The 23,272-nt window shown below is 42.3% G+C and overlaps 2 protein-coding genes and 1 non-coding gene across 3 annotated transcripts; 2 read left to right on the top strand and 1 right to left on the bottom strand.

Annotated features, from left to right (window-relative positions):
- The first annotated feature begins 989 nt into the window (after positions 1-989).
- Positions 990-1,071, top strand: trnas-gcu (transfer RNA serine (anticodon GCU)). Its single transcript has one exon. It is a non-coding gene; the product is annotated as a tRNA-Ser (tRNA).
- A 1,614-nt stretch (positions 1,072-2,685) lies between these two features.
- cfi (complement factor I) lies at positions 2,686-16,883 on the top strand. Its single transcript, XM_072376867.1, has 17 exons — positions 2,686-2,843; positions 5,525-5,700; positions 6,101-6,254; positions 6,475-6,538; positions 7,796-7,955; positions 8,072-8,262; positions 9,847-9,948; positions 10,032-10,154; positions 11,390-11,422; positions 11,506-11,526; positions 12,355-12,488; positions 12,919-13,022; positions 14,320-14,424; positions 14,505-14,680; positions 15,047-15,148; positions 15,222-15,370; positions 16,686-16,883. Exons 1-17 carry the CDS (start codon positions 2,778-2,780, stop codon positions 16,752-16,754), a joined length of 1,929 nt encoding a protein of 642 aa, XP_072232968.1. The 5' UTR covers positions 2,686-2,777; the 3' UTR covers positions 16,755-16,883.
- Positions 16,884-17,230: 347 nt separating this feature from the next.
- On the bottom strand, positions 17,231-22,722 carry LOC140282278 (calcium uniporter protein, mitochondrial-like). Its single transcript, XM_072376868.1, has 9 exons — positions 22,547-22,722; positions 21,911-21,971; positions 20,572-20,739; positions 19,787-19,891; positions 19,543-19,700; positions 19,358-19,464; positions 19,187-19,283; positions 17,491-17,607; positions 17,231-17,406 (listed from the first exon to the last, which is right to left on the bottom strand). Exons 1-9 carry the CDS (start codon positions 22,616-22,618, stop codon positions 17,323-17,325), a joined length of 969 nt encoding a protein of 322 aa, XP_072232969.1. The 5' UTR covers positions 22,619-22,722; the 3' UTR covers positions 17,231-17,322.
- Between the last annotated feature and the right edge of the window lie 550 nt (positions 22,723-23,272).

Raw genomic sequence — 23,272 nt, 5'->3', positions numbered from 1 at the left:
CACCTTAGAGTCAACCAACGTCTGAATGTCTCCACAGTCATCCGATTAAGACATTTAATCATGATTAATTAAAGTTAACTCGCGATTAATCTCACTTTTAATGAATGTACTAAATGCACCTTAAAGGGATATTTTACTAATCTTATCAACATGAGAGTATCAACAAATGTGCTGAAAGCTTTTTGAAGCCCAACAGGCAGGATACAGGACACATTTTAACTGTCCAGACGTTGGGATCTGTGCATCAGCCGGATGCTTTTGCTAGCATATGATTTCTATATAACGCAGCTCACATCAACAGTAACGGCAGATAACTTTGATCTTGTCAAGAGAACCATGTGACAGGGTTTTAAAGAGAAACTTTCCATCCAAATCCATCAATTAGCTATCCACTATTACACAAGATTAGGCTTCATCCCTTCATGATTTCTTGCACTGCTGCATTGAACCCTGTGTGCCGCTCTCTTGGTGTTAACATTACATCATCGGCATATTTCTCACTTATCAGGATGCACACAGAGGGTCAGAGTGGGGCCCCTAATCTCTATAGCTCTGAGCCTCACCACTGGCTCCCATCAGGGCTGAGCCCCCTGATCTACAGCCTCTTTCCATCTGCCTGCACTCCTGTTCACTAAAGCAACACCTTCACCTCAGGGGGCGACGGGGTGAAGCGGCTGAGAGTGTGGAGCAGATACAACAACTTCCCCCAGAACAACAGAGCTGGTCAGTGATTTCAGGGAAAACAGAATGGACATTTAACCTATAATTACTGGCAGGGGCTGTGTGGAAAGGGTCACCGACTTGACCTGGCAATCCTCAGGAAGCACAACATCAACCAGAGACTAATCATAACCTTCTACTGCTGCAGCATAGAGGGCATCCTCACTTACTGCCTCTGGGTGTGTATCCCAGCTCACTGTGGCAAACAAAAGGGAGGTCCCCTATACTCACTGTGGAGAGCACATCTCAGCCAGTGTGAGGCAAATCCGGACGAGGTGGCCGAGTGGTTAAGGCGATGGATTGCTAATCCATTGTGCTCTGCACGCGTGGGTTCGAATCCCATCCTCGTCGGAAATTTATTTGCTGCCTTCCATGTGGGTGACCTGGGTTCAAATCCCTCCAGTAGGGGACCCCCTTAACCTATCTGCTTACCTGTGAGTCGCTTTGGATAAAAGCGTCTGTTAAATGCATAAACAGAAAGATAAACTCACTCTCTGCGTCAGGTTTATGGCACAGGGCCATTAAAACAAGAACTAACAGACTCAACAGCAGTTTCTATCCACCTGCAGGTTTCTATCCACCTGCAGTCTGAAATGCAGAGAAACATCCCTAACCTGATGTGAGTGTTCAGGCTTTTTATACTGTGCATTAAGGGATCTGTTTTAACTTCACTTTGAACCTTTTTGTCGTACAATGACAAAGATATTCCATTCTGATAAAGATGTAGGTCTCCAAGTACAATTGTTTAATGAGGTTCCATCCATCCATCCATTTTCTATACCTGCTTAATCCGTCGGTCGGGTCGCGGGGGGGAGGAGCCTATCCCCATCGGGCAAGAGGCGGGGTCACCCTGGACAGGTCGCCAGTCCATCACAGGGCCACACAGAGACAAACGATACAAACAACCACACACACTCACTCCTAAGGACAGTTTAGAGTCACCAGTTAACCTAACAGCATGTTTTTGGATGGTGGGAGGAAGCCGGAGAACCCGGAGAGAACCCACACATACACGGGGAGAACATGCAAACTCCACACAGAAAGGCCCCAGGTGGGGGTTTAATGAGGTTAATATATCCAAAATGTTTAAACGCAGTAATTAACGGAACACATGCATTACTGCGAGTTACGCTGTGCACATCTCCGGCTTGGTCCATCACTGTTGATGAGAAAGCATTGTTTGCTAGCATCTGCTGCTAGCTTACAGCTAACTGCTAACTTACAGCTAACTGCTAACTTACAGCTAACTGCTAACTTACAGCTAACTGCTAGCTTACAGCTAACTGCTAGCTTACAGTTAACTGCTGAACTGTTACCCTCTGGGATCAATAGAGTAACTATCTGTATCTATTTATAGAGCTGGGGTGTTGTCGGTATGACTGGAGGAACAGCTTCATTATGTTTGATGACATTTAATGTATGGAAATGCTGAGCTGAGCTGAGCTTTTGCTAAGATTCCACCATTAAAACGGACTGTTAACTAAGAGGTGTTAAAACAGGGCTGAGACAGAGAGCCGCTGTGCTTAAACCAACAGGTAGTTTGACCAAAGCCTGTCTCACAGATCGCAATAAGACCTGTTGAAAAGAGTGAAATATGTCATCTTTAAAGGAAGGAGTCATATTTCCCTCCTTCTGCCTGTAGCCGATTAGAGGTTGTAGGTTAAATTTAAGGAGTATGAACAGATTACCTATTTGGTCGTTTCCGTTGGAGGACTTATTGTTCAGAGATGAGTTTCAACACTTTTCACAGCACAAAGTCTGGTCATGAGTCAGCAAACTGTCAACAAACCAGCTTTGTAATTAAAAATTCCAGACTTACCTCAACTATTTAATCTACACAACGGGGCGGAACTGGAGTTCAAATCGTGACATTACAGCACACAACAAGCCGATCAATCAAGGTGAAAGACTGTGTCCACACCGAGAAGACGAGCTAATGATTGATCAGCGGGGAGAGGAGATAGCAGACTGTCCGTGGGGCGCTCACATAGAAAAGATCTGCTTCTGAATCCGCTGCTGCTTCCTCATGAAGTGAACTACACTCATCGGTTGTAGTCATGCTTGTCGGGAAGATTTCCGACTCGCTTTTCTTGCTGTTTCTTCTCATCATTCAGTCTGAAACGGTGAGTCTTATTCTTGATCATTTCATATGAAAATATTGATATAATCTGTACTGTTGCAATGGTAAAACTGTGTTATATAAACTCCTGCTGCACTGTACTGAGGAATATTGGCCAAAAATGCAGCAAAATATCTCAAAGTCTTGTAAAAGAATTCCCATTTGGGACAATTTAGCTTTACGTTTCCAAGTAAAGGGCCAATATGCGTATATGGGCCCTTCATATGTTATGTTTGAGTCCATAGGAGCAGAGGGGGATGGGTCTCTTATTTGGGGGGCACAGGACTCGACCCCGGAGGGCCCCTAATGTGCACCCAAGCTGGGTCACTAATGGGGAATGTGTGCATATTATCAGCAATCTTGGATGATTCAGTCAAAATGGGGTTTGAGGGTTTATGAGGGTTTTTTTGGGCAGTTCTGATGTCCCAACAGGTAAAAGTAAGCAGAGGGTGTTCTTAAACACAGTGCACAGGTCACACAGCTTGCATGTTAAAGATGAAAGACAAGGTTCATTTTTATATCCAGATGTTCGAGTAGAACATGAACAACTTCCTTCTGGTTCTGGTTTCCAACACATGGTTTCCTTAAAGGTCCCTAAAAGACAGATATTAACACATAAATATCTAAAATAAATATCACATATCTCAGGGTTGGACCATCTCAGTGGGGTACAAACATTAATCAGGTCTGACTACCAGTAAGTTACTGTTAATGTCTAACCAAACGTCCTTAACCGTAAACGTCTCATGTGACCTACATCCTCTCCTGGCACAGTTCAGCTAATGTTTGCTTTTGTACTACAAACAGAACTTGGTCATGTTCAGGCCTACTTTAGTCCTGGTAGAAAACAAACACACACTCTGGACATTTCTTTGTTTTTTTCCAGGATTGATTTGCAGGTTTCGTGGTTGACTCATAAGGTCCTTAATGGGATGGGTCATTTTTACCTCTCTGACCTCTTACAGCCACCGTTTACATCCATCTGATCAGGTGCTCCTAGCCCAACATCAAGGCTGGTTAACAGACAGTACAAGCTTCGAAAAGCTTTCTGTCATTTCTTTAAGGAGTCTTCAGGAATAGTTCTCCAGGCTTCTTGAAGGACATCCCAAAGCTCTTCTTTGGATGTGGGCTGCCTTTTGTTCCGTTCTCTGTCAGATGATCCCACACTGCTTCAATAATGTTGAGGTCCGGGCTCTGGGGAGGATTCATCCCTCCATAAGACCTGTTGCCACTGATTTTCAGTCCACTTCTTGTGTCATTTGGCACAGCTCAGCCTTTTCTCCCTGTTTCCCTTCCTTAAGAACGGCTTCTTGACAGCCACCCTTCCATGGAGCCCATTTCTGATGAGGCTTGGGCCAACAGTAGATGGATCAGCTGAAGGTCCAGATGCATCTCTCAGGTCCTGTCAGGTCACAGCTGGATTTTTTCCTCTTTCTTAAGGACATCACTTTCAGATCCTGTTCATCTGCTGGAGATAGTTTTTTATCCTCTTTAAATGGTCATAAACACTCCAAAACAAGTGTTTAACATGTTTAACAGTGTCTGGAGCAGGAGGAAACGCTGCAGCTTCACCTGCAGGCAGGGAGGAAGAGGAGGGCGGGACGTGCCCGCTGGTTTGCATGTTGAACATCTGGACAGCCGGGCGGATGATTGCTGCTTTACTGTGAGCCCGACAGATTCCTCAGTTTATAGAGAGCTGAGGGTGAAACCTGTGATTTAACGCGCTGCTCCTGTAATGGCCACGTTAGCCCCGTTATTACCTCAATCGGCTCACGCTGCAGTGCAACCAGTTCATGGTGCGTTCACTGACTCCTCATTGATATGTTCATGGTGCATTCACTGACTCCTCATTGATATGTTCATGGTGCATTCACTGACTCCTCATTGATATGTTCGTGGTGCGTTCACAGACTCTTTGATATGTTCTTGGTGCGTTCACTGACTCCATTTTGATATGTTCGTGGTGCGTTCACTGACATTGATATGTTCATGGTGCATTCACTGACTCCTCATTGATATGTTCATGGTGCATTCACTGACTCCTCATTGATATGTTCGTGGTGCGTTCACAGACTCTTTGATATGTTCGTGGTGCGTTCACTGACATTGATATGTTTGTGGTGCGTTCACTGACTCCTCATTGATATGTACGTGGTGCGTTTTCAGCTAATAGCTCTTTGGGAATCACCTTGTTGCTGCAGAAATCCTATTTTCTGTCTGTCAAACTGTGTTTTCTTTGCTGTTTTTCATAGATGCAGCTAAAGAAATGGGAACAAATGATGTGTCTTTGTGACAGGCTGCTGGTAACAAAGTGTCTAAAGATCCAGTTTAAAATGGCTTCTTTGCTAAGTTGTCTGTTCTGTGTCGACACAACACTGGTTCATCCCTTGAGTTAGGAGCCTTTTTTCTGCCTGAAGGGTTCAAAGGTCAGAGTTAAGTGGCTGAACAAAGAAAAAACACTGAAAATGTTCAGGAACAAGGACTGAAAATGAGGGAAAAAAGCAGAAAATGTCCAAAGAAAAACTGTGAAAACATAAAGAAGTGAGGGCTGGATCAGGACTTTAGATGTAGATGATGAAATAAACGTGTGCATCATTGACATAATGCTTTAACATTCAAATTCTGTGCATATTGAGCTGTTCTGTTCTATTGATTTGCCTCTGAACTGTTTGAATGCTCTTCCAGGAGAGGCCACCTGACAATTACAAGCCATCAGCCCTTGATGATCCCCCGTCATCAACAGCCCCCACCACAGTGGCCACTACGCTTCCCCCTACGCTTCCCCCTACGCTTCCCCCTACGACCCCTGAACCACCTGACCCAGACGATTTTCTGGGCCCACAAAAGTGTCTGAAGAAAAAGTACAAGTTCTTTAAACTTGCAGATATTAATCATCTTTTTTCTGCTTTGTTAGATGCCAATTTCAGTTGAGGAATTAGTTTGAATGGTTTGATCAGCTATAAATACCAGTTTTAAGTAATCCATGGCTGATATGATTAAAAAAGAGCAAAGATAAAAGGACCCCAGTTGTAGCATAAAACCAGTAAAACCGCTAACTTATACAGAGCTGGTGCGAAGCCAGCCCTAGATTTTTGCCTAAAATATCAGTTTTGTGAACTTATTTGTGTTTTTTCTAATTCATGTTTGAGATGCTGCTCATAAAGACCATTTTGAATGGCTCAGTAGGATGTAGGATTCATCCTGCTCTCTTGTTTGCTAATGACCGAGTGTATGAATGAACTGTTGGTCCACATCCATCAGGCTGACTCGCGCATCATGTGACCTGATGTTTTGCCCTCCATGGCAGCGATGTTCTGAGAGAAAGTGCGCCTACAAACCGCCCTACCTGTGTCCCAGTAAGGGTGTGAAATCAGTATGTGGACTTGACCACCGGAAATACAGATCCTACTGCCAGGTAATGTATTATCTTTTTTAAATATTTTTAGAGAAGTTTGTGAACCTTAAACTGTGATTCTGACTTATCTTAAACTACAGTGACTTATGCATATTCCCATATATTCGACAGCCCACAACTGTATGGGGAGCCAAAGACCAAAATCAGAAAAGATCAATTATCTTGTGTTACTTTGTTGCAGAATCTTTCTTTTCTTGATAAATCTGACCTGTTTCTCCAGGTGATGAGTCTCTCATACAACAGAAAAGAACCCATCATGTCCCACTTTGGGAGCGACTGCAAAGGTTTGCTTTTACAGATACATTCAGATAGGTCACATGTTTTTGGTCTTACAACTACGGTGGCCCTGAGGTTCAAAACACAACAACATTTCAGAAAACACAACGACATTTCAGAAAACACAACGAAATTTAAGAAAACACGACAACATTCATCCTAAATCTTTCAGTCATGCCTTCAGACTCTCATTTTAATTTCATTTAATTTTAATGTCATGATTGGTCGACAGCATATCGTGAATTACATCATTTGTATGTCCTTTGTTAAAATATTCTCTTATCAATTCAAGCTCCTTTTCCATCCTTTCAAACTGGGTTTAAAATGTTGTCGTGGTTTAGGAAATATTGTCGTGTTTTCTGAAATGTTGCCTTTTCTGAAACGTCGTTGTGTTTTCTGATATAATGCGTTTTCTGAAATGTTGCCTTTTCTGAAACATCGTTGTGTTTTCTGAAATAATGCGTTTTCTGAAATGTTGCCTTTTCTGAAACGTCGTTGTGTTTTCTGAAATAATGCGTTTTCTGAAATGTTGCCTTTTCTGAAACGTCGTTGTGTTTTCTGAAATAATGCGTTTTCTGAAATGTTGCCTTTTCTGAAACGTCGTTGTGTTTTCTGAAATAATGCGTTTTCTGAAATGTTGCCTTTTCTGAAACGTCGTTGTGTTTTCTGAAATAATGCGTTTTCTGAAATGTTGCCTTTTCTGAAACGTCGTGTTTTCTGAAATAATGCGTTTTCTGAAATGTTGCCTTTTCTGAAACGTCGTTGTGTTTTCTGAAATAATGCGTTTTCTGAAATGTTGCCTTTTCTGAAACGTCGTGTTTTCTGAAATAATGCGTTTTCTGAAATGTTGCCTTTTCTGAAACGTCATTGTGTTTTCTGAAATAATGCGTTTTCTGAAATGTTGCCTTTTCTGAAACGTTGCCTTTTCTGAAACGTCGTTGTGTTTTCTGAAATAATGCGTTTTCTGAAATGTTGCCTTTTCTGAAATGTTGCCTTTTCTGAAACGTTGTTGTGTTTTCTGAAATGTTGTATTTTCTGAAATGTCGTCGTGTTTTCTGAAATATCGTGTTTTCTGAAATGTTGTTGCGTTTAATTAAATGTTGCGTTTTCTCAAATGTTATGTTTACTGAAATGTCGTCATGATTTCTGAAATACCGTCGTGTTTTCTGAAATAATGCATTTTCTGAAATGTCTTTCTGTTTTCTGAACTGTTGTTGCGTTTTTCTCTTATGGATAATCCCTCCTTTATTTGTCTCCAACCACAGAAAATATACTAAAGTTTGAAAGTTCACTCAGCAGCGACAGAGGAGTAGTCAGGATCTCCCTTCCTGACGGCAGTGGGAATAGGGAGGACTTACTGGTGTGCCATGAGCTGTGGGACATGGCAGCCGCCAACACCGCCTGCAGGGAGCACAGACACAGTCTGTAAGGAGATGACTTTAGATGCATATTCATAATTAGCATAGTGGGGACAGTAAAACACACACTACTGCACGCCTTTGAACATCATCACAGTTAAACTGAAACTACGATGTGTACAGGGGTGCAGCATCTGCAGATTCTGTGGCCTTTAGCTCCCTGACGGCCAGTGGTAACCACAAACTCCCCAGCCGCTGCGTTAGTGTCCGCTGCCAAGGCTACGAGATGTCTCTGGCTGAGTGTGAAATCTACGACAAAGTGAACATTAATACGATGGTTGCTGCCGTAACCTGTTACAAGGAACCACCAAAAGGTCAGTTCACATTGATTCTGCAAAACTCTGCCCACACAATTGTCCAGGTTGTGTTTGCTGTGCTGCGTATACAAGAAAAGAGTTGGGAAGCCGTTCAATTGTCCCTTTTTTTCTTAGGAAAGTTCTTCATTGAGTGATTGGCAGCCAGGATAAGAACTTCTGTTTGTTATTTCATCATCTCCTTTAGCAGAGAATACACTCGATTATCCTTTATGAATTGAGAAGAGAGTCCAGCAGCCTGGACATCCAAAGAAATGATCAGCAGTCATAGTAATTGGGATTCATTCAATAATATAAAGATAACAGAGGCAGTAGGCTGTGATTTATTATTTTGTGAATTTCACTTCTACGGTTCACAGGCTTTGGGTTTGTTGTTTTTTGATTTCTTTGATGATTTATCACCTTGTTTTTATTAAATTCTCTGGTTTTATGTGTCATCATTTAGTTTTCTGATGTTCTTTGCCTTTGTTCAAGTTTAGTTTTTGCTTACAGCTTTGGTTTGAGTCAGATCTCAGTTAGATTTTTCAGTGCTGCTTCCCGCCGTCATCCCTAGATGCCCTCAGCTGTCTTTGGCTGTTTTTGCTACTTCTATGTTATCATCTGCTCTTTGTGAACAGTACTCACCTGTTTTCATTCATCTGCTCGCCCCTCTCAGTATATTTGTTCATGGCTTTCACTGTTCTTTACCAGTTCCTGCTCATAGCTTCTCTCTGCCAGTCAGTCCTTTGTTTCCCTCTTAGTTTTGTTTCCTTTAAGCTTTCTGTTGAGTACTTTATTCTTTCTACCTTAGCAGCGCCTTTTGTTTGTTTAGAATGAAGTCACCATTTTCTTCACCTGTCCATTTCCCACCTTATAGTCCTGCATCCTACTTCTCCATGGACATGAAGATAGTTTTACCAGCCTTGGTAAATACGTAATGTTTTCCCTGTGTTGTCCAGCACAAAGAACACATAAGGCAAAGAACCTAAAGCTCCCGCCACAACCTAACCAAGATCAAGAGCTTCATGTCCCTGCATTTGTCAAACACACGATGAAAACCCCAACTAGAACGTATCCACAAGACACAACTTCTCAGCTCAGCGGCATGAAGAGTAATTTCATTATCAGTTCAGTTTTTACTATCTAACACCAACTAAACCCAACATGTTTCACAGCCATCGGCCTCAGAGCTGCTGCCACAGCCATGCAAACGTGGGATCAAACTGCCTTGAATTAGCAGCCTTTACAGATCCACTGAGCTTGAGTTCCAGTTCCAGGAACTTTTCAAGGCACTCAAAGATTCCCACAAAGGTCATACCAAGAGAAATCAACCGACATATCAACAAGCAAAGGCTGTGCGTCAGTTTAAGTCAATATAATATAAATGATAATATAATCTGCCCATCCTAGGGATCGGCTTAAGTTTGTCATCTGTCCTGCGGAGGGTTGATTCCATAGTTTCACGTTCTTAAATGAACAAAACCCCCATGGAGCCTTCCCCACTGAGGTGAAACTCATCTTTCAGACAGAAACCTGTGGCTCTCTGAAAGCACCACTTTATGTACTTTCTCTCTTTAAAATGATACTTTTCTCCTAAACTCACAGATTGTGGCTTCAGCTGTGCAAACGGAAAATGCATTTCTCTAAACCAGACGTGTGACGGAGTCGACGACTGTGGCGACCGGAGCGATGAGATGTGCTGCAAAAGTAAAGCAAACTAAAAAAAAAGATGCAAATACATTTTCTTTGAAAGAAACATGTGCTTCACTTTGTATTATTGTGTTTGTCAGAGTGCAGGAACGGTGCTTTCCGCTGTAAGATGGGTGTGTGTCTTCATAAAGAAGCAGTCGGTGACAAACAGATCGACTGCCTGGATGGTGAAGATGAATCAGCAAAACACGTGACTGAGAGCAGTAAGACGTTACTCCAGAGTAGTTTTATTGGATATACTCCCAAGTTTTTGCCTTCTGAATGGAGTTTTGAGTGTGTAGTTTAGTTTCCGCTGCTCTAAAAATGTTCATTACTGTCAAAAAGGACATTTCCACCAAAACAGCGCTGGCTGTGAGTTAGTTGGATGTTTGCAGAGTTAAACAAATAGCATAAAAATAGTCTCTTTTGGATTATAGTGACATTATTCACATGCACTGGATGCAGCCCAGTGCATGCTGTATGCTCAGGCTGAATGATCTCCTTTGTTCTCTGGTAAACTTCTTATTTATAAAGCTGTCCTCAGTCTGCTCCCAGTTCATCTACAGACCCTATCCTTCCAAAAAGTATGGGGTTATTGTTGTTATTCATTTTATCAATCCTTAAAGTCAGTACTGAAAAGGGAAATGGGTATTTAACTATACTGTTCCCTTTGCCTGCAAGATGCTGCAGAAATCATCTGAATCTCAAGAAGCTTTTTTCATTGATTGAACTGAAGCAAACTTTCCGATACGCCTGATTCTAAGAGTTAAGATGACCAACCTGCTCTGTTTGGCCTGTGATTAAAAAGTGAAGTTTTTGGTGTTTCATAGCTGGTTTGATATAGATGTGTGTATTATTGTGTCATTTCAGCTGCAGGAAACTCTTAAATTAGATTTCAATCATAAGTTTTCCATTTCCTGGTTAAATAAATGCCAGAATATTATATGTATGAATATTCCTGCTGGAACTGTGGGCTAATTCCTAATGATACCCTTCTAATAAAGACCTAATGATAAGTTAATCATTTCATATCTGCAACATAATGACAGATTAAGAGACAAAAATCTTTTATCTTTCTTCTTGTACCAGCAAAGCACAGAAGCAAGAAAATGACTCCAAGTCATTCAGTAGATTTTATTCAAATTTACAAAAGTCAGTTGGATAAACTGATGATTAACACAGATTTTCTCCTACAGCTTGATAAATAACGTATAAATGTTTTAGTTTCTCACCAAGAGACACAGAATTGAGAATTTTCTTGCACTTCTTGTCCAAATAAAAGTGATTTTGTGTTGGTTTAATCATCAAAAAGCTGAATCAAATTCAGTTTGTACAAGTGAAGGGCAACAAAACAGTTTTTAGGTTAAGGTTTAAGGTTTTTACACTGTGAAGAAGACAACTTTTAAACCACTCTTATTCACCCTGAATGTAAATACTGGAATGTTTTTCTTTTCTGCAGCAGCACATGAGTATCAGACACCCAAACCTGCAGGTAACTGATGTGTTCACGTGTTTTTCTGAAAACTGTGAGAAGTGGCAGCAGCAATGACATTTGTTCTCTTTTCTGTATTTCAGAGTATGTCTCTCGTAAAAACGGTATGTAGCCTCAGCATGGACACTTTCTGCTTCCCGAGCATATCAGCAGGCAGAGTGCTGGTTGTCACCGCCACACGGGTGCATTAAATGCAAGGCACACCAGCAAGTATTAGACCACACATACAGTCCACTACTTAAAATAATTCTCTTACAACTACGCTACGTTAAAACTAATCTCCAAACAAAGTACAAAAGATCCCGGACAGGCCCCCATTGAGCAAACAACAGCGCTTGTTTACAGCAACATAAAATGCAGAGTCTGTTCAGAATGAATAAAACTAGGATTTTATTTGACTATAAAAGAAAGTGAATTCAAAAGAAGCAGCAATGAGGGCTTCCCTCAACATGCATTTCATTCCCACCTCCACAAACGTAGACAGTTTAGTCAGTTGAGACACAACAGAGCGTTTTTTTTCCACAAAAGTTTGGAAAAAGGTTATGTTTCATGTTTAAAATAAGGACTGTGGTCTTAATTTTGTTGTAATGGCAAGTTCTGACTCTGCATAGTCATGTTCAAGCAATCCGGGGACATTTGGGTTGTCTTACAAAACAGACTTCCTTCTGTAGTCGAACTATATAAGTGATTCTGTACTCCAAAAGCATGTAAAGTCAACTCCATAAAAACCTTTTTTTGGTTTGGTGTGGAGGAACCGAAGTGGTCTGTTTGAGCCTTATTTCAACCCAACCCACCGCCTTAAGGTGGAACTATAACAGAATATTATGCAGACCTTGTCGTGCCGTATTTGTTGGGCCTTCCATCACTTATCAGCTTTCAGAATCATGTCAAAACGAGTCTTCTAATCTCAGTCTGTGAATGTTTGTGTCCAGAAACGACGGTTTTTCGAGAGCAAATGGAGTCCGAGATGTTCTGCGGGATTCCCAATAAGGATGTGATCGACAACGGTGAACAACACAGGGGGGGCCGAGTCAAGAGGGTTGTGGGAGGAATTCCAGCAAAGCCTGTGAGTTAATAAGGTTGTTTTACAGTTACACCAACGTTCAAGATGTGCATCTTAACCACAATTTACTGTTTTCAAAGTCCAACATACCTGATCTGCTTAAAATGGTTTGACTGGCGAATAGATTACCATCCACTTTACTTCCATTACTTTTATTTGCAAGTATGATACAAAAACCGTGTTCATGTCATGTTGTTGTTATCATAAGTCTTCATGTCATGCAATTAAATAAAATAAACACTAGTTTATTGTTATTAAACAGATATTTACTGTAGTAAATATGTTTTTATATTGTCCATGAAGTCATCCAGTAGTTATAGTTGCCCATAAAGGTACATCTCACCCATCATTCCCTTCATTTTCAACTGCCAGGAGAGTCTTTAGTTGGATTCAAAGAAAGCTGTTGTTGTTGCTTCTCCCTGCTGGTCTGCAGACTCAGATCCAATGGCAGATCGCTCTACAGGAGAACCGAAGGATTGACTGTGGAGGGGCTTATATCGGAGGCTGCTGGGTCCTCACTGCTGCTCATTGCGTCAGGTAGGAAGAGTGACCTGGTTCGATTAAAGCTTAAAGCTTTCATGGGTTGAAAGGTATACTAATCTGTTAACTCCCCTAAGCTGAGTGTAGTAGACATAATGTTTATGATACTGAGAGGCACATCCTAGTTTAACCATTGTTTATGGCAGACACTTTTATCCAAAGGGACTTAGCCTGGTAGGGTGAGGATGTCTTGCCTAAGGACCCCTACTGTAGGTAGTACCTTTCATGCAGGGGGTTTGAACCAACATCTCCCGCATGAAAGGTGTCACTATCCAGTCAATAAAGACGTTTGCACCTTCGCACAACCAAGTGAGAAGGTGCTACATCATCCAGATTTGGAGGGGTGATTTTAAGTGATGACTTTGTAGTTTTTATACTCACACCCAAAGACTACAGTCCAATATTTGTCCCGGCAAACTAAAAAGTAACAATAGAAAAACAGACTCTACAGAGAAACACGCCACTGCACATTTTTAGTGGGTCGTTAGACGCAAATTAGACTTTTGTATGATTATTTGTTAGAGAATAGAATTTCTGCAACACACTGTTCTGTATTGATGCTGCTTAACATACAGAAAATACCAGAAAAGTGGAACATTGGTAGTCAGCATTACCATTAACACAAAATATGTAAAATATTTAAGACAAATCACATGATATTTTTAACAATATTAAGCCTCAGTAATCAAACTTTAGTAGGAGCACTGATACGAGTATGTTCTGTGTCTACATTCATACTGGACCTCTGTAGTCAAATCAAAGCAGGAGATCTCGTCAAATATGATTTTCTTCCTTAGGAAGGTCCTGTTTAATTACTACCTTACTCTGCTCCCTACACAGATACAGTTTAAGATATTGATTCATCAGCATGTCAGTGTTACCACAAATGGTTATAAGGGGTTTGGAGGAGATGGAGGCAGGTGCGAGTTAAAGGAACTTCTGAGGTCTGAGGACCTTTAAAACACTGAAGATTCACTTTTTCAAACAATCTTGTGCTTTGACATTCCCTCCGACTCGCAAATCCTTTCATTTCTAAAGCGGTCACCTGATAAAGTGACGGACAAACTGACATCACATCGACTTTCTGGAGAACTTAAGATCACTTTAAAATATTACAGGAAAGTTTGGCTGCTTGGAAGAAATGAGGACTGAAGACATTATTGCACAGAACTGTGGATAATGACTTATATTTGCTTATTTACTTGCTTATTTACTTATATATCACTCTTTCAGTGCATCTGGGTGACAGGAACACTTTTAAGTGTCTGAGCTAATAACAGCGTCTCTTCACCAGGATGAATCCTTCTGTCTTCCAAGTCAAGTTTTCTCTCTGGAAGAAGCATGGACCTCAAAGCACAACCGACATTGTTCCTGTCAAAGAAATCATCATCCATCCACGGTAAGCGTGCACCTGAACACAGATCCGTCACACAGCCTCGAACAGAGAGGGTTTAGTGGTTCTGTGTGAACGTCCTGCAGCTACGTCGCCGGTACATACGAGAACGACATCGCTCTGGTGAAACTGAAGGAGCTTCCCTTCCAGGAGAAGTGCCTGGAGGACAACCCGGCCGTCAGACCTGTGTGCGTCCCCTGGTCCACAGAACTGTTCCAACCCAACCACACCTGCAGCATCTCAGGGTGGGGGCGGACTACAGGTAAGAAAAACAGCTGAAAGGTGGAGGAGCAACTTCCTCAGGGGGTAAATGAGAGGAAACCTTCGGAATACTTCAGAAAACCACAATGAAGCTTTTGCACCTTATTCGTCGTCATTTTGAGAATAAAACAACCAGAATTTGACAGTATTTTAAGCTGTTCTGATGAGATGAATGACCTTGGATTCCATGGAAAAACACTGGTGGAGCAGAGATGTTCACTGAGCTCACTGAGGTGAAAGTGACCAAGTGATGCTCTGAAACCTGCATCCAAACATGCTGCAGGGGGTCATTTTATCAGTCAGACCGTAAATCAGTGGCAGAGTTCGTCAGTTTAGAAATAAATGATGAAGACGACTTTGTTCGCAGAGGGAAAATCGGCTCAGGTGCTGCTCTGGGCCAACGTGTCCCTCATCGCCGGCTGTGAGAAGTACTACGGACATCGCTTCAGGCACGGCATGATGTGTGCAGGTGGGTCCGTGCAGACGTTCAAATAAGCCGTTCTCTGGTTGCCGTGCAGGTTTAACCGTGTGCACGTGTGCAGGTGATCTGGACGGCAGCGTGGACTCGTGTCAGGGGGACAGTGGAGGTCCGCTGGTGTGTGAGGATGAGCTGGGAGTGTCCTACCTGTGGGGCATCGTCAGCTGGGGGGAGAGGTGTGGACAGCCAGGATTCCCTGGAGTTTACACGCAGGTAGGAAAACATTTTCACTCATCATGGATGAATGTTTCCACCCAAATTATATCTGTAATCGCACACATTCACTGACACGGAGGAAGGAAGACCTGAAGAGAGATGCTCAGTCCCCGCTGCTGAAGAGGAGAAACCATCAGCCACCATCTCTGCAACAATGAGCTGAACGTAGAGTCTGAGCCGTTATTACTGAAGGCTGGTGAGAACAGGAAGGGTTTGAGTTTAGTTTTTAATGTAGACTCAGCTTAACGGACCTCAGTGACAGGAAGTACCGCCGGCAGATTTGGATCTCATTGATCGGGTCATCCACAGTGACCGAACCGCTGAGTCATTACTGAGCAGGTCGCTGGGGGGTTTGAGATCTCTGGCTGCGTTACCGTGATCCAATCTGGGTGTTATGAATGCATGAATATATTCTCTAACTTTAAATCTATATTTTAAGCAGTAGGAAGCAGTTCTGAAACTGAGATCCGTGTCCAGAATAATGCCAAAGTCTTTCAGTCTCTGACTGTTTGGACCAAATACAAGAACTTTTATTATGGTCAGAGGTCAGAGGTCAGGATACACAGCAGGGACACCAGAATGTCATTTAGATCAGATGAATCACAGAGAAGGAAGACTTCAGATACGCTGAAGTCCCCACAGAACGTCTCAGGCGGCTGAAACCAGTGAGGAAGAGCATGCCTCTGCACAGCATGACCACCAGAGGCTGCTCTGAAAACACTAATCATGGCCGCATGTGCTGCTGAGCACAAGAAGCCGGGTCCACCGCATCAGGCAGGAGTGCAAAGGGGCCTCCGAGGGCTGTAAGGTGCAGGCGGGTGGTGGGAACAGTGTCTGGACCCCCCAGGAGGCGCTGGAGAGCGTCTCTGGGGAGATGTCTGGGTTTACCTGCTGGACCTTAAATAAGTGGAAGATGACAGATGGCTGGACACCGCATTATCTGATCGGTGCAATTAATTTTATACATAAAGAAAAAAAGCTACAGCACAAGTTTAACTCACTGAGGGAAAATAAACTCCACAGAAACCTTACCTTAGAAGAGACCTGAGTTTAATACCTGCATCTTTTAGATTAATGTGATTTTGATCTATTATTAAGTATATTTCATTAATACTTTTAACATCTAAATCCTTAGTTTAGCATTTGTTCCACCTGATGTTATGGAAAAGATCAGCTCCGATGCTTTAACATGAGGAAATGTTTGAAATTAAACAGTTTTCTTTCATGTTGAACATCATCCCTCAGCGACTGACCTCAGCGTGAACTCAAGCTGTCTGAAATCATGCCGCTTTGCTCCTGTTTCCTGTCGCAGGTCGCTCATTACTTCGAGTGGATCCGGCTTCACACGGGCTGGACTGCAGTCACCAGATTCAACCTCTGATAATAGTTCAAACTGGGCTGATGGAGGTTTTCCCTGTTTTATCTGACTAAAACCTGGTTTTATTGTCTGTTTTGGTATTAAATCACCACTTTGTAACCAGAAAAATACAAATAAAAGTTTGCTGCTGTTGGTACGGTTCAACAAATACTGATTTTAGTTCAAATATCCTGCAATTTATATAAATCTGCTTTAAAAATGTAGCTTTTTAAAGGTAAAATAGAGACATTCAGGTGATGGAACCAAAAACATTTGAATATCTCAACATGAACAGACGGCAGTGGAAGGTAACTTATGTGCACAGATGATTTTAAGGTATAATCTATAATATACGTAAGTAGACTTAAAGGAAGGTTAGTCCAGCACAGTTACCCACTTCACCTTTTATGAGCACATTACATGGAAATGATCCATTCTGCAAAGCAAAAAGTCACATTTTTAACAGATATTGAAGGATTTAAAGAGACAGTAAAGAAATAAACAACAATGCAGATTAAGAACGTTTACAAAATGTAAAAATGTTTTCATAAAAAGTGCAAACATTATGTTTAAAGTCGTAAAAAGTGAGATATTAAGTTTGTCTCTGAGGCTGAATGTGATCCACGGGCAGCTGCAGCCTCAAGGCGCTCCTCAGCCTCCTGAGATCCTCGTCCACCTGAACACAAACACAGCTGGTGACGCTTCCTGCTTTCATTTAGATCAGGTGTGACTCTGAGAGCATCCCTTCTGCTTTCATCACCTTCGCCAGCTCGTCTTTCAGCTCGTTGTACTTTCCAACATCAAATTTCTGCAGTGACGCTCTCTTGTAAAAGTGGCGGAGGAAGTGACGATCCCTGACCTCCGGAAAGACGAAATCCTGCAAACACACAGAAGGCGAAGTTCGCTGAAGCTCCTGAACTTAAACTTGACGTAATAATAACAACCTAAACTAACCAGATGCAACTTTATTCCAACGAAAACCAAACTTTTCCACAATATCTTATTCTGAAGTCAACAATAACCTGATCCCTGCAATTTTATGCATTTCAAGACTATTTCAATATGAATTCAAGACATTTTCTGACAAATTAAAGCTGAATGAAGTGTTTTTAAGGATCTGCAAAATCCTCGTGTAACATCACACAAACTTCACAATGATCCCCCGTAAACAAACTGAAATCTGACCCGAAACATAATAAAAACCCAAACTTAATCTAAATCTGAAAGACTTTCCCTAAAACATCTTAATGATTCATCCGTTCCTGCAGGCTGAAACCGCCTTTTAACTACCTTTGGACAATATGTGACAACTTGTGGTCAGAAAAGCAACTGTGGTTACACTAACCAGGTGAAACTAACCACAACCAACCAGAAGGTGATGAAGTTTTATTATAAAATGTTAGGTTTACACGCAGCCAACTGGTGTCCATGATGCTGATGCTCTCATTGCAAAAAGAATGTATTTTAGCCTGAACGTGACCCTTTTCTGACCGTCTAAACCCAGCCTGAAAGTGACAGAAGTGTTGTTATAGACGGCTTTCTGTGCAACAAAGGGACAGAAAGCAGGTTTGTTTGGCCGTCAAACTCCTGATAGAAGATAACAAGCCGGTAAGTTGTACCAATCGCCTAAAAGATGGTTGGAAACTGTTTCAATCCAAAGGGGTCACAGCCTGTTGTCTGGAGCAGAAGAATGTTGTGGATCCAGGCCAGAAAAACAAAAAGCTAAGCGAGGTCCCAAGAATCTTAAAGCTAGCAAAGTATCTGCAGCAGTTAAACTCTGTTGCTGCTGATATTATCAGATTAGGAGGCAGAAACACAACCGGCACTGAAAAATCTGAGCACTGAGTTTATATTATATTTATATTGACACTCTGAACTACTAATTAGCATTTAAATAATTATTGAGTCAACAAGAAGAACAAGTGATGAAAAGGTTGGTTCCATCCAGTCATGCTTGAACACAAGAAACTGAACAAACCTCAGAGGTAAAAAAACCCTTGACCTTGTGTTGGTCACAAAATAAGCATAAATGTAGTTCAAAGGGCGCCAACATGATTCATATTTAAGGTTGTGAACAAAGAGACTTTTTTAAATCTAACCAGTATCAAACCAATCCGAGCTTCGACCTAACGGACAGTCGCAGGTTGTTTTGTGCCCAAAAAGACGCTCTAAGGTCCCAATATGTGCATATGAACAGATTTCTGGGCTTCCAGACGCCTCCCTGGTACTGATGCATCCTCAGGGCAGACACAGGACCAGATGGAGACACCATATCGCTCTCCGGGGGGCTTGGGATCCCCCTGGAGGAGCTGCAGGAGGTGGCTGAGCACGACCCGGACAAGCAGCAGAAAATATGGATGGATGGATGAACAGATCTGCATCCAAACAACAGGATGACAACCCCAGCCCCAAGCACCTGGACCCCACCTGGACCCGGTCCCCACAAAGACACACACCTGCTTGGTGAGGATGTAGTAGCCAAAGAAGATCATGCTGGTGGTGCATGAGATGAAGAAGGTGACCGGCTCCATCACATCCCAGGCAAACACATACCTGACACACAGAAACATTTCATCTGACGTGACACGAGAGCAGGAAGGTTGCAGGTGAGTGTGTGCTGCCATTACCAGGTGAGGTATCCCAGGAATCCTCCCTGCAGGGACAGGTAGGCAAGCCCCGCCCACCCCAGCATGGTCGCTCTGCTCTCCGCCTTCTTTGCCATCTGGACTCTCACCTGTTTTTAGGGTTTGAGAGGACAGTCAGTTCAGATAAACGCGTGGTGAGTCCACAGCAGCGTGAGTGGCGGCCGGACCTCCTCCAGCGGCTGCAGCTGCTGCCGGAGCGTCTCCTGCCGGACCAGCAGCTCCGAGTGTTTGACATGCAGCTCCTGAGGAAGAGTCAGAGCCGAGTGAAGAAGGCTGACCAGGTACTTCATGTCATCCAGACCCAGCATGTGTTCATGGGAGGAGCCTGACGGAGGGAAACATGGTGGACAGCATTAAAGCTGCAGCAAACCTTACAGCGGATCCACCTCACAGCGCCCCCTGTGGTCATACCTTGGCCCAGCGAGCGCACGTTGTAAGTGACGTCATTGATGATGAGCTGGAAGTCTTTATTGAGAACAGTTTCCATGGAAGTGCACGAGGAGATTCTCTGTCCATCTGAGGAAGAAGAAAACCACCGTCCACTTTGTTTCTATTCATTTATTCACTCAAAAGTGGGTTCATCTCATTGTTGCATTCAAGACATCTGTCTAACATCTGCCTAACATCTGCGTAACATCTGCATTACATCTGTCTAACATCTGTCTAACATCTGTCTAACATCTGCCTAACATCTGTCTAACATCTGCGTTAAATCTGTCTAACATCTGTCTAACATCTGCCTAACATCTGTCTAACATCTGCGTTAAATCTGTCTAACATCTGTCTAACATCTGCGTAACATCTGCGTAACATCTGTCTAACATCTGTGTTAAATCTGCAGTAAATCTGCACTACATCTGTCTAACATCTGCCTAACATCTGTCTAACATCTGTGTTAAATCTGCATTAAATCTGCATTAAATCTGCACTACATCTGTCTAACATCTGTCTAACATCTGTGTTAAATCTGCATTAAATCTGTCTAACATCTGTCTAACATCTGCGCAACATCTGTCTAACATCTGTCTAACATCTGTCTAACATCTGCGTAATTTTGTCAGACTCAGACCTGCAAAGTAACCGTTTTAAAAGGAAAATAAATGAAAACGTGGCATCAAAAAGTTTGTTTCTAACGAGGACTTTAATCAAATGGTGAGAGTCGTGATGCGAGGACTCTTCAGACTCGTAGTTCTTACCGTTGTTCAGCAGGGCGGCGCTGTGCACCCCGGGGTCCTTGGCTGTGATGTCACGCAGCAGGTCGCCCACTGTGGTCAACATGGGCGTCAGAGTGAAGTCACACTCTGTGCCAGCAGGGAGCCGCAGAGAAAGGACGGGGCGACCGAGGCTGTAACGAAGAGACGCATCTGAGGCAGAAAAGAAGGATTTAGTGAGACTGTCTTATCCAAGCAGGGGAAGAGATGGTTGTTGGTTTACTTTGTGGAACAAAGAAACGTTTTCCACACATTAAGAAGCGTGGAGCAGAAATCAAACAGGTCAGACTTTAAGTCTCTTTTAAGCTATCATGATGAAGGATCATCTTGAATCACAGCAGTTCTTCAGTGATTTATTCTCAGGTGTGAAAACATTTAAAAACAGAGTTTAGCAAAGACGTTCCATCTCTGCCGGTCCTGGGACTTCAACTCTTTTTCCTCTTTAAAGCTTGCAAAACGACAACAAAAGTCTTGTTTTAAAGAAAGTTTCTCTGGACCAAAGCTCATTTCAAATGGACTGAGGCAAAGTGGAAGTGCTGAAAGGTATGAACAGATGTTAGAGCAACATCTGCTCCCTTCTTCAGGGAAGAAGAAGACAAAGTTAAACCACATCCTGCATCTGCTCCAGCAGCACGGCTTCGTAGAATAAGAGTCCAGCTGCTGCAGTCCAGATGTTTTAAGAGTCCAGCTGCTGACTGACCAGCTGCAGTCCAGCTGCTGCAGTCCAGCTGCTGCAGTCCAGATGTTTCACCACCTGAAAACATTCCTCTGCCAAAGGTCGAGCAGCTGTTCCAGATGTTGCTAAAAGATGCTACACAGTGGGAAACATGGAGCTGTCCCAACTTTATTTAGACGTGTTGCTGCCTTCAAATTAAAAAAGAGCTGATATTTTTCAAGAAATGCAACACATTTTATATGTTTTCTGGGTTCTGTTGCGTTTAAAATATCATTTTAGAGGATTTAAACATTTAAATCAAGGCTCAAAAGCGACCTTTATGTCTCTGCCTTTTAATGTCTCACATCTTTTTATCTGTTTATCTGTGTTTTCTGCATACGTTTTATCTTTTTACAGCTCTTTTTATGACACTTTGGTCGATGTGAACTCGATATAAATGTGCTCACATTTCATAGCCTTCTGTTTTATGCACGTTTTACATAGTTTGGTTTGTACTTTTTGTACTTCCTGGGAGTGTTTTGCTGTTTAAGTTCCTCCCTTCACACACCAACATGTGGCATCATCTTCTCTAAGCACAAGACTTCAGACAAAGGAGCCGTTTGTATCATTCTGAGCCGTTTTTCTGGGATAAAAGAGGTGAGAGGTTACCTTTGGATGTAGGTTGACTGCTGTAGCCGGTAACAGCACAGGCAGACCAGACTGAACTGGGCTGAGAGACAAAAACAAGGGATTAAATTCACACCTGAGACTTCTGCTCTTTGCAGTTTAAACAGCGAGCTTTTAGCCTGCTGACAAAAGGATCCGCCTGTGAGTCAGCTCCACCGCCCAAACCTCACCCACAGATGTTAGCGAATGAGGAAATGCTCAGTTGAGTAAGAGAGGACGTGGTTACCGAAGCAACGATTCAGGCAGTTAGAAGCTGAATGTGTGCTGCAGCTGCTGGGTGCAACAGCCTCAGACGTGCACACGTTTCATGGGAAGAGAAGAAGAAGAAGCCTGCTAACCGTGACACATTCCAGAGCAGCGAACTAACCAGGAAATCCCAGGAAATCCTCAGGAAAATGAAGCTCACACAAACAAAAACTTCGTAAGGAGCTGTAGAAACGTCTGTTTCAGTGAGAAAGTGCCGACATTGTGCCAGTATTTTGTTAAAATACTGGAGCTGATATAACAGCTGCCTGCTGCAGATGTGCAGGCTGAAGGATTACTGCTCAAAGTAAAGTGGTTTCAGTAAAGAGTTGTTAGATACCAGGTTTATGACACAGTTAAACTTTTTAAACTCACCTTGTAGAGTCTCAGTCGTTTGCTTTGAGCGAAGCTTAAACCGAACCGGCAGAAAAACCTGGATGCAAACATGATCCGACACCCAACTGACTGCAGACACACCAAAGACAGGAATCCACCCCTTTGTGTTTAAATACGCTCGGGGCAAGTAGAAACTGGTTTCAGAGTGGGAACGGCAGCAAGAGGAGCGGAAAGGTTAACCCTTAGCTGCCTGAGAGAATCGGGTGGATCAAACAACAAGTGAACAGTTCAAACCGATCCCATTTATGCCTTTAGCTTAAAAGAAAGAGGCAGAAATACTTTTATTTATCAGATTATTAACCTGGAATCAACATGTTGCAAGACTATTATCATGAGAAAATTATTGATCACCAGGACAAGGTGAGAAACTAAGGTTCGAAGGCTGAACTGGTTTTTATTCAATGTTTTTAGTTTCTTTAGAGGCTGAAAAATAAAGATTTTAAATGAAGCTTCAGGTCAGGATGGGTTCATTTAAATTAGTGTTAAGATTAACCCAAAAATAGTAAAAAAATAGTAAAAAAAAAAAGTATAAAGAAAAAAAATATCCATATATACGGTATATAAATACACATATATACACACGTGTATCAGAATAAATTATATATACACATACGTATACATACATATATATATATATACACACACACACACACTTATACATATATATATATATACACACACATAGGTATACATATATATATATAC

Source organism: Leuresthes tenuis, unplaced genomic scaffold (assembly GCF_036924035.1).
Source record: "Leuresthes tenuis unplaced genomic scaffold, fLeuTen1.0.hap1 SCAF_22, whole genome shotgun sequence".
Lineage (NCBI taxonomy): Eukaryota > Metazoa > Chordata > Actinopteri > Atheriniformes > Atherinopsidae > Leuresthes > Leuresthes tenuis.
The sequence above is the reverse complement of the archived record's forward strand: the minus strand, read 5'-3'. Positions and strand labels throughout refer to the sequence as shown.

Bases quoted from the DNA above. Each gene is read 5' to 3' on its own strand.
- cfi (XM_072376867.1), top strand. From the start codon at position 2,778: ATGCTTGTCGGGAAGATTTCCGACTCGCTTTTCTTGCTGTTTCTTCTC. The intron at 2,844-5,524 runs GTGAGTCTTATT...ATGCTCTTCCAG, and splicing joins TCATCATTCAGTCTGAAACG to GAGAGGCCACCTGACAATTA. The intron at 6,539-7,795 runs GTTTGCTTTTAC...CTCCAACCACAG, and splicing joins CTTTGGGAGCGACTGCAAAG to AAAATATACTAAAGTTTGAA.
- LOC140282278 (XM_072376868.1), bottom strand. From the start codon at position 22,618: ATGTTTGCATCCAGGTTTTTCTGCCGGTTCGGTTTAAGCTTCGCTCAA. The intron at 20,740-21,910 runs GTAACCTCTCAC...TTTCTGCCTCAG, and splicing joins CAGTCAACCTACATCCAAAG to ATGCGTCTCTTCGTTACAGC. The intron at 19,465-19,542 runs GTCCGGCCGCCA...CCCTAAAAACAG, and splicing joins AGCTGCAGCCGCTGGAGGAG to GTGAGAGTCCAGATGGCAAA.